Genomic DNA, 10,060 nt, shown 5'->3' with positions numbered 1-10,060 from the left:
GGACCTTGGGGACCTTGGGCTGGGAGAGGTCAGCTCCGATTTGTTCCGGCCATGGCTGCGGCTTTCTCGAGCTTTCTCTCTCCTCCGCTGCTGTCTTTCTTTTGGTTTAGAGAGAGAGAGAGAGAGAGAAGTAGAGGGAGCGGAGAGACAGAGAGAGGGAAACGAGGGGATTTAAATAGGAAGAAAGTTTGACCAAATAATTGTACATTTTTTAAATTGATACCCCCAAACTTTTACCCTTCACTTTGGTACCTGACATACTCTTTTTAACACTTTGCTACCGCAAAATTTCAATCTCATTTCTCTATGATACCCTTAGTCTATTTTCTGTTAGATTTTGTATCCGCACTTAGCAATTGGTAGAAGGGAAATAAGTATATCACGTGGCAATGACGTGATACAAACTCAACAAAAGTGTAGCAAATCTGGACAGAGGTATCAAAGTGAGATGTGGTTAAAACTATCGGTTGGGTATCAAAATGAAAGTGTTATACTTTGGTTATCAAAGTGATAAAAGGAGGTAAACTTTAGGGTATCAAAGACAAAATAAGCCTTAAAAAAGAGAGGAGAGTGGTACTTTCCTAGATTTTAAGGATTTTTAAGAAGAGAAAAATGTTAAAATCATCCATTCTTACATCTAAGTTCAATTCAAGCAGTTCATTTAGATAAACGAAATTAATAATACTAAAATGAACTCTTGAAAAAGATAGAAATTTTAGTTTCATTTAACCAAAAAAAAAAAAAAAACGAAAGTTATCATGTAGCGTATTTTTCTCACTCTAGTCTACATTTTTCACAAATTTGTTTGACGCAGTTACACAAATGACACGAGACACGCTTAAAAGAATATAAAAGTTTCATGAAAAGACTTCGAAAATTAACAGCAAACAGTAGCAGTCACATAGCAACAAAAAGAAAAAGAACAAGAAAAAATAAAAAATAAAAAATTGTTTAATATATGCCTGTATAATTTTCAAGATTTCACTGATTGAAACATGAATAGAGTTCACAGATTCTAAATCAGCTGCAGAACAAGGAAACAATCAGTGGCGTTACAAAAAAGTCGTGGGATTTGAGGATGATTGATTTGCTCAGTTCATATCTGTTGAAGCTTTTCTGAGCTTTAGAGCTCCCGCACGTATGAATTATGTACCAGTTCTTCAGACTGGCTACATGACGTTGTTTCCATTATCAGTTTTGGCTGAAGCCAAGCCATTTTGCAATTTGATATCGAACCTCGATCGATGGCAAGCAGAAAACTCAAAACTGTTTTCGCTGTTAAACCTGAACAAGGAAGAGGGATTGATATTAGATATGATCATCATAAAACATAAATAAATGTGCAAAGGCATAACTCAAATGCAGATTATAATGCAACGGTACGCAGGTACTTTACTACCGTACAATATTGGAGATGAACCCAACTACACAGGTGATCTATCATATGCTAAATCATACAACAAATAATAATTTTGAATTTGATCCCATAGACTGCTAAATCATACAACAAATAATAAATTTGAATTTGATCCCATGGACTGCTAGGTACAATCATACAACAGTTCGGTTAAACATAAGCAGTTTCGGCCTTAAAACTGCTACAAGGCTAGCATCATTACTAAAATTGCAAAATATTTTTAGCAATTAATAAAGTAATAGGCATTTGAAGTCGAATTTCACAACACTAAGAAATAGAAATGCTTATATGAAAATGACAAAATAAATAATAAAACTTGCCATATATTATCTTGTCAACATTCTTCACTTGCATCTTGTCACAACAAAGACCGCAAGGTAGCCTCAACTTCGGCAAGAGGTTTCCCTGCATATAGTTGAAGCTGACCCTTCTTTACAACAATTACCTTTAGCTCCCTTGACCTTACTCCCTCTTCAAGCTCCTGACAGACATAAAAATACCGAGTATCATTATGATAATTAAAAATAAATTAACACACTAAAAATTATGGGACATACTAACTGAATTCTACCCAAAACACATATTGCTGAAAAAGAAAATGAAAGCAATAACTCATGCCATGTTGCATAAGCAGTAGATACAGAATGTTCTGACTTATATTCATCCTGCTATAACTCTATAGAAATTGGCAGAGAGAGAATTCAGGAAAAAACTTCTACATAAGTAAAAGAAGAAGATAATCACTCGTATTCTACTTCATACTAAGACAATCATGGGAAATGCAATAAAATAAAGATATTGCAAGATAAGCAACAACTGTCGTTTGTATTTAATATACAATTAAAAAAGCAAATGAGTAAACATTCGATGAACAGTTTATTAAATTCTTTTGGTTTCCAGAAATTATAAATAAACAGATGGATCAAATAATCCAGAGACACTTCAGCATAACCAATAAATCAAGGGGTTTTGGAAATCTGAAAATACAGGTAGTACATATACTTCAAATAAATAAGAAAAATCTAATCTTAAATGATCCAGGTCACTGGACACTAGTCTGGAGAAAGAAGGATGTACAAGAAAAGTACAAAGAAGAAACTATAAAGGGACTTGTCAACACAAAACAAACATTATTCTACTGTGTACCAAGAGTAGCACTTACACCAATTGTCAGCGGAACAACATCGGCGCAAAAATCATCCAATTCCCCAAAAAAAGATTCTAACAGGTAGCAGAAATTTGTAGCATCACCTTGATTTTGGAAAACAACAGTATAAGATGTAGAACCTTCATCATCTGAAGGAGAATCCATCTGTAAGGAGTATAATCCTTTTGGGCAACTACGGTCAGAACCTCTTCTCATTAAAATTGCCTGAAATCCAATATTAGTAAACAACAGATATCCAGTACATTAAATTTAAGATGAAAGATGTTATCAAGTTCAATCTTGTCATTAAGAGAGAAAAAAATGATCCAGGGTTCTCACAAATTAAGCAAACTTACAAGAACAAATGGGAGTTGCAGCCACCATGGTTTTTTCATCTGATGAGAGATGCCATCTTTATATTTGCTGACAGAAGACTTGCCAACTTTTTTTGTTTGTGGATGAAACTCAGGGCTAACATTTACATTACTAGATTTTGTGGAAGAGGGATGCTTTCCTTCCTTGGATCTTTGCTTGATTCGAACCTTTCTTTGTTTCTTTCTGTGATTTAACTGAGACATTCCATGACCACTTTTTGATCTTTCAACTGTTTCTTGAGAACTCTGCAGGTTACCAACAGATGACAATTTTTCATAGGGAAAAGCCATAGACTCATCAGCATCTGAAGATTCTTCGGTCAGGTCAGAGAGGACTAAAGTTGAGCGTTGTGGTTCCTGCAAATCTGGGGACTCCCTCAGAGGATTCTGATGTAAAATCTGTTGAACACCACCTAACATGGATAAATAAATATCTGATGACTATTACAAATACCTTAGCTATCAGTCTGTACAGCGATTCATCAATAAGGGAAAGTATAAAGAAGAAGAAGAAAGTTATTGTACTATGTATCTGAGATCAGAATTACATATTTGAGTATCATTGTTAATGAACAATTTTTTAGTGATTCCCACAGAAAGGAACGAGCAATTGTCTCCAAACAAGGAAAAAGGAGTCATTTATGGGATGTCCAAAGAGCTAATGTCAACACTCATCACAATGGGGTCATCGCATGTCAACAATAACAAAGAGTAAATGAGAAGAGGTATAAAAACATTTGGCTCGTTTATAGACAGCAATATTTCTTTTCCCTTGTTTGAAACTTAAGAAAGAAAGAGCTGAGAATTGTAACTGAAATAGACAAGTTACAACTGATCTACGCATTTAGGTGTCCTTTACACACTGTCAAGTCGGAGATGGCATAAAAAAGGAACTCAATTCATTTACGCATTGTGATGCCAAGTTTGTGTTGGTTGATCTATTCTTAAGGGCTTGTTTGGATTGGGGGTAAAGAGGGGTAAGGAAAGTTAGGAGACTCATTATCCTTGTTTGGAAATTAACTTCTACTAGGTAATGAAGGAGAAGGGGAGGTAAAGGCGGGGAGAAAAACCATGTTTCTCTTGCTCCCCAGTTTCAGCCTTTCAGGTGTAACAAGGGTGAAGGGAAGTTGAGGGAACTTCTAATAAAAAAAATTATAAAGAGACTATTTTAACCTTTATTTAACTTCTAACAATAAAATGACTTAGTAACATGTAAGGTTATTTATGTACGTTTGTATGTATTCCCTTCCCTTCTCCTCATTTTATTAAACTTCCCAAATGGGTTAAATAAGTTCCCATTGACTCCCCTTACTAGTTTTCCAAATAAGTTTTACATGTTCCCTTACATTCTCTTAACTTAACTTCTCATATGTTCTCTTAACTTCCCTTCACTAGGTCCAAATCCAAACAAGCTGTAAATGTCTATTCTGACTGGAGCTTAAACAAAAATTTTGTAACTGCTTGCATTTCCATCTTTGGTTTAACTTGAACCTTACACACATGCCATATCTTAACCAATATCTCTAATAGATCGTATATTACTATCCATAACTCCATTTCATCAAATAGAAACATGTCCATGTTGTATTTGCACATATATGCATCCTTTTGCACCCTAGATCTTTGTTGAATTAAATACGACCAAGATGTAAACATGGTTTTCCTAGAGGAAAACATATACATCTGGTATCAAGCAATATTTCTACAGTACATGCTGTAGACCAAGAAGCAACCAACATTTCAACAAAATCGCATGCTTTCGTAAAAGGAACATACAAAATAAACTCCTGCTCACCATTATCACCGTCGCTGCTACCCTCCATTTTCTTCGCCCCATTAAACCCCTTACCCACATTCTTCCTCCTGACCACGTTCGACTTCACGAACCCCAACCTCCTCCTCCTTGAACCCAAGACCTTATTCAATTCCTCCTTCTCACTGGAAACCCCTCCCAAAATCCTCTCCTCTTCAGCCTCTTCTCCCTCCCTCTCCTTCGCCTCCCTCTCCCTCGCCTCCCTCGCCATCTCCCTAATCTCCATCACCATCCCATCAAAATCGGAAGCTTTATTCATTTCCTCGCCCCGTTCCGCATCCTTCTCGACAACCCTAACCCTAGCTCCAAGATCCGAACTTTCTTCCTCCGGTTCAATACAGAACCCCCCGCTGCGGCCGAAGAACCACACGGCGACAGCGGTCTGGACGGCGAGGAGAGCGGCAAAGCGGAATGCGAGGTCGAGGATGGACGAGCTAGGGCTAGGGGCTGGGAGTGGGCCTAGGGCTTGGGTTTGGGACTGAAAGGCGAGTTCTTCGACTGATTCGAGCGCTTCCTGCTCTTGAACGGGGAGGGGAATTTTAGGGTTTTCGAAGGGAGCGGGTGGTTTTGGCGGGAGTTTAGGGCGGAGGTGGTTCTTGCGGGGAGTTCGTCGGGGTTTCGGGGAGGAAATTAGGGTTTTGTTAGGGTTCTGGGGATTCCGAGGATGAGAGAGGAGGAAGGCGGAGGGTGAGAGCGAGGAGGCGATCATGGCCTCCGTTTACTCGGGCCTCGGATTTGGGTTTTTAATTTGGATATTTATAGTTAAGGGCCTTAAGGCGGCCTGGGATGGGCTACTTTCATGTGGGCTGGGCTGCTAATCTACACCAATGTAACCACACAAATTGTTTTTTTTTTTTTTTTTTTTTTTTTTTGGTTCGTTCCTTAACATCATCCATATTTGAAACTTAGTCCATAAAATCTCCATGTTTGCTTATTAGTCACTCAAATCTAAATGTCTCATGCAATTCGGCTACTGGTTTAGTAAAATAAGTTTTGAAGGGAATGTTTTGTTATCTTTAACAGAATAATAGGGTATATTTGTTATTATAAAACAAAAGAGGGTTTATTCATCATATCCTCATTTAAGATCCACCAATTCATTTCTTAGCAGATCTAAACTTACGAAGCACTTATCCTAAAATTAAAACGAACCAAAAAATTTCTTCTTCCTCAACAGTTAAGGGCATCCCCAAGGACCCCAACCCAATTTTAGAGCTCTTTCCATGGTAATACTCCCTCTAAACTCTAATATAATTCTCTAAAATTTCAACACTATTCATTTTTTATCTTTAATATATAAATAATTAAGTTGATAATGGTTTTATTAAATTAAAAAAATTTCAGTTAATGGCCCGTTTAGATAATGGAAGCATTAGAAGTAAGAAATAGATTATAGAAGTAACTTTCAAAGCTATGAAGTAGGAAGTAGTGGAAATAGCATTTTTTTTTGTTTCATATATTTTTTGAAGTAATAGAAGTAGAACTTATTCCTCTTCATTTGCTTTTTTTGTTTGGATAACATTTGAAAATATTACTAGGAAGTAATTTTATCATTGAAAAGTTGTTAGAAGTAACTAATAAAGGAAATATTAATAAAAAAAATATTTATGTCCTAATTAATATGCATTTCAACTACTTCCGAGCTACTTCTGAGTATTGAGGATTGGAAAAATATTTTGGAAGTAATGATGACACGTAGGCGCCACATAAGTATTTAGAAAAGTATTGGAAGTAAGTTTTTCAGAGAACCAAACACATTTTTTTGCTTAGAAGTAGCAGAAGTAGCTTTTACTTCTTTTACTTCAGCTACTTCACAATTACTTCCGTGCAAACAAACAGGCCCTAAGTGTATACTATATTTAGCTCTATTTTTTTCGATTGCTATGGTTGTGATCCAAACAACCAAATATTCATAGTGCAGTCCAAACGGGCTACCCCGGCCCGGATTTCCAAGTCCGAGCCGGGCTCTGGGCCGACCCAAATTTTTTGTATTTTTTTTATTTTTTTACTAAAATTTGATTAAAAAATTAGATTAATATTAATATATTTATATAAGTGTGTATTATTATATACTTATATATTAGTATATAACGATATATTATATATAATTATATATAAATATACATTAATGATCAAATCATATCATAATTATATATAGTATAAGTTAGTAATATATATAAGTATACACAAGTATATATCAATGACAATGTACACTTAAAAAATATATAATTATATATTAATGACAATATCATACTATAATTATATATAAAAATAAAAAAATAAAATATATAATATGTAGATAATTAAAAATAGGGCCGATCCGGGCTCAGGTCAGGCTTCCCCATCTCAGCCCGAACGCGGACCTAGAACCTAACCAGCCTGGATTTTTAGAGCTTTACAAAAGCCCGAGCAAGGTTAGAGGTTCGGCTGAGTCTGAGCCCAATGTCCATTTGGACACCTTTTAACTATTCCCACTAGCAATGAATGGAGACATGAAAGGAAAATAAAATAAGATCGAAACCACATGATATCAAAGCTTTAAAAAATACTTTAGTGCATGGAATTAATAATAAAATATTTGACCTTTAGAGGCTGTTTGGTGCGTTTCGTAGATATAGAGAAATGCATTTTCATGTACAACACAAGTTTTGAGTTTTCCAAACTTTTCCAAGAAATAGATTGTTTTGCTTTGGTTCGCACAAAAAAATGGTAGGAAACCAATGTATTTATTTTTCTTATGTTTGGTTCGCATGGGAAAAAAAAAACATTTGTTTATATGGCAAAAAGCCGACGTGGCTGCAGTTTTCGTCGATTTCACAAGGTTGATGAAGGAATTGGGGGAGAGAAAAAAATCTGATGTGACGGCGATTTTCATCGAGTTTTCCTTCTTCAACCCTAGCGAACCAAAGATGGAAAAAAAAACCAACGAAAAGTTTATATCCTACGTGGCTACGAAAAATCTGACGTGAAGACGGTGTAAAACTTTTCCACTAAGTTAAAAAACGAACCAAACAACCACTTAGGATACCACAAATTGAAAATGAGCCAAGAAATTATTCCAAAAAAAAAAAACAAAAGCAAATAAAACAAAGCAAAACAGATAAACCAATCCCCTCCCGTTTTTTGAACCCATCCGCTCCATGAACTCCCTTTTCATTCCCGCTCCCCTCTCATCAGACGACGACGATAACGGGTCCGGATCCGAACCCGAACCCGCTTCCGAAGTCGCCGCGCGAGCGCCGAGCCCATCCCCGTCGTTGTCGTCGGAGGTCTTCGACGACGTCGACGGCGATGGGTTTCGCGTTAGGGTTCCCGGCGTCGACGAAGGAACCGGTTCGAACCCTAACCCTAGCTTGGATAGAGGCGGGAGCTCTGAAGAAGAGGTCTTTGATGAGGTCGATGGCGATGGGTTCTCTATCGCCGCTAGGGTTTTGAGTGTGGATGGTGTTGGATCTGAAGCGGGCACTGGAAAAGATGGCAACTTTGGAACTGGGTTGAGAGAATTGGGCTCTGCGGATGAAGAATTAGAGGGTTTCGAGGCAGAGACAGAGAGAGATGGGGTCGACGAGGATTTCAATGCTACTGGTTCTGTGGAAGGCAGGGTGTTTGGTGAAGCGCAAAGCCCTAATGCAGAGGAGAAATACATGGAAGATGAGATTTTCGGCGAAAGCTTGAACTTGATTGACGGGGAAGGTGAATTTGAATTCGTTGATTCAGCGGATGGAATTGATAAGGAGAATGAGAGTATCGATGCTCTATATCAAAAAGATGAGAACTCGGGAGGTGATTTAAGAGAATCGAGCTCTGCTGTCGAAGAATTAGAGGATACGGAACCTCAAATCTCTAAAGCAGAGGAGAAGCAAGTGAAGGATGAGGCATCGAGCAAAAGCTTGAACTTGGCAGAAAGTTTTGCCAAGGATGGGAAAGATGAATTTATATTCGGTGATTATGTTGATGGAATTGACAAGAAGGATGCAAGAATCGATGTTCTAAATGAAAAAGATGAGAATTTGGGAAGTGAGTTGAGTGATTTGAGCTCTACGGTTGAACAATTAGAGGATTTGAAACCTCAAAGCTCTAATGCAGAGGAGAAACATGTAGAAGATGAGGATTTGAGGGAAAGCTTGATATCAACAGGAGGTTTGAGTAAAGATGGGGAAGGTGAGTTTGAAATTGGTAACTCTGTGGATGGAAATGATAATGAGAATGAAAATGTCGATGTCCTAGATGAAAATCATGAGAATTTGGGAAGTGAAAGCGGTGAAGATAATAAAGATAGTGCACGGGTAAAAGAAAAATATGAGAATTTGGGAGGTGGATTGAGAGAATCGAGTTCTGTTGTTGAAGAATTAGAAGTTTTGAAACCAGCGAATGTGGTATCTGTTGTTGGTGAAGCTCGAAGTCCTAGTGCAGAGGAGAATCATGTGAAAGATGAGGTTTTGGGCGAAAGCTTGAATTCCACAGAAGGTTTTAGTAAAGATAGGGAAGATGGATTTAAACTCCGGCATTCTATGGAGAGAACTGATGAGGAGAATGAAAAATTCGACATGTTAGACAAAAAATATGAGATTTTGTTACATCACCATCCAAATATAAACAGCACTGACACACGAGAAGTTGCTTTGGAGCCCACGGAAGAGAAGTACACGATGACTGTGGAAGATTATGAGCCCAAAGAATTGGAATTTACCAACACCGTTGATTCTAACCAAAATTATGAACTAGTAAGCATATATTTGAATCTCTATTGATGTGAATACTTTTGAATGATACCCTTTCAATATTGTACAAGTTGGTATTGTTGCAGGATGATGACAATGGTTCTGCTGCTATGGATTCTAATAAATCTGAGAGCTCTTCAAACAAGCTTGATTCTGAGGATGGCAGCAAAGAGAATGAGGGAGTAACTGGGGGTTTTAGTTCTCCTGTGAATTCTAATATAGCTGAAAATTCTGATACCATGGATGGAACGCAGACTTCTCTAGTTGAGGACGAGAGGACAGTCGCCAAATCAGAGGCAAGACCAGCAAATGCAGAAAATGGCAGCTTCTTCCATGAGAAGGGAGTAAAAGAAGAGGAGAACTTTCATGACAAGGTCGAGTTGATCAGGATAAAATTCCTTCGCCTTGTTCACAGATTAGGCCATTCTCCTAAAGAAAATGCGGTTACTTCAGTCCTATATCATCTTGCATGTACTGAGGATACGAAGAATTGGATGTTTAAGTATGAAATAGCAAAAGAAAAGGCAATCAAGTTTGAAAGAGAAGAGAAAGATAAACTGGACTTCTCGTGTAATATTCTAGTTATTG

The 10,060-nt window shown here is 37.3% G+C and overlaps 2 protein-coding genes across 2 annotated transcripts in view; one reads left to right on the top strand and one right to left on the bottom strand.

Moving 5' to 3' along the window:
* LOC109831815 lies at positions 846 to 5,485 on the bottom strand. Its single transcript, XM_020399259.1, has 5 exons — positions 4,734 to 5,485; positions 2,921 to 3,351; positions 2,580 to 2,789; positions 1,738 to 1,898; positions 846 to 1,284 (listed from the first exon to the last, which is right to left on the bottom strand). The coding sequence occupies exons 1-4, from the start codon at positions 5,458 to 5,460 to the stop codon at positions 1,776 to 1,778; spliced, it is 1,491 nt and encodes a 496-aa protein (XP_020254848.1). The 5' UTR covers positions 5,461 to 5,485; the 3' UTR covers positions 846 to 1,284; positions 1,738 to 1,775.
* LOC109831411 (translocase of chloroplast 159, chloroplastic-like) overlaps positions 7,892 to 10,060 on the top strand; it is a 3,452-nt gene continuing 1,283 nt past the window's right edge. The window contains exons 1-2 of the mRNA XM_020398735.1: positions 7,892 to 9,475; positions 9,559 to 10,042. Of these exons, the coding sequence (XP_020254324.1) occupies positions 7,892 to 9,475; positions 9,559 to 10,042 (2,068 nt within the window). The remainder of the gene's footprint in view (positions 9,476 to 9,558; positions 10,043 to 10,060) is intronic.

This window comes from Asparagus officinalis, chromosome 2, assembly GCF_001876935.1.
Source record: "Asparagus officinalis chromosome 2, Aspof.V1, whole genome shotgun sequence".
In the NCBI taxonomy this organism is placed as follows: Eukaryota; Viridiplantae; Streptophyta; class Magnoliopsida; order Asparagales; family Asparagaceae; genus Asparagus; species Asparagus officinalis.
Note: the sequence above shows the minus strand (reverse complement) of the source record. Positions and strands in the feature narration are given on the sequence as shown.

Excerpts from the sequence above, each read along its gene's own strand:
- LOC109831815 (XM_020399259.1), bottom strand. The coding sequence starts at position 5,460 with ATGATCGCCTCCTCGCTCTCACCCTCCGCCTTCCTCCTCTCTCATCCT. Across the intron at positions 3,352-4,733 it reads TAGCAGCGACGGTGATAATG|GTGGTGTTCAACAGATTTTA; the intron begins GTGAGCAGGAGT and ends TATCCATGTTAG. Across the intron at positions 1,899-2,579 it reads TTGTTCCGCTGACAATTGGT|GAGCTTGAAGAGGGAGTAAG; the intron begins GTAAGTGCTACT and ends TATGTCTGTCAG.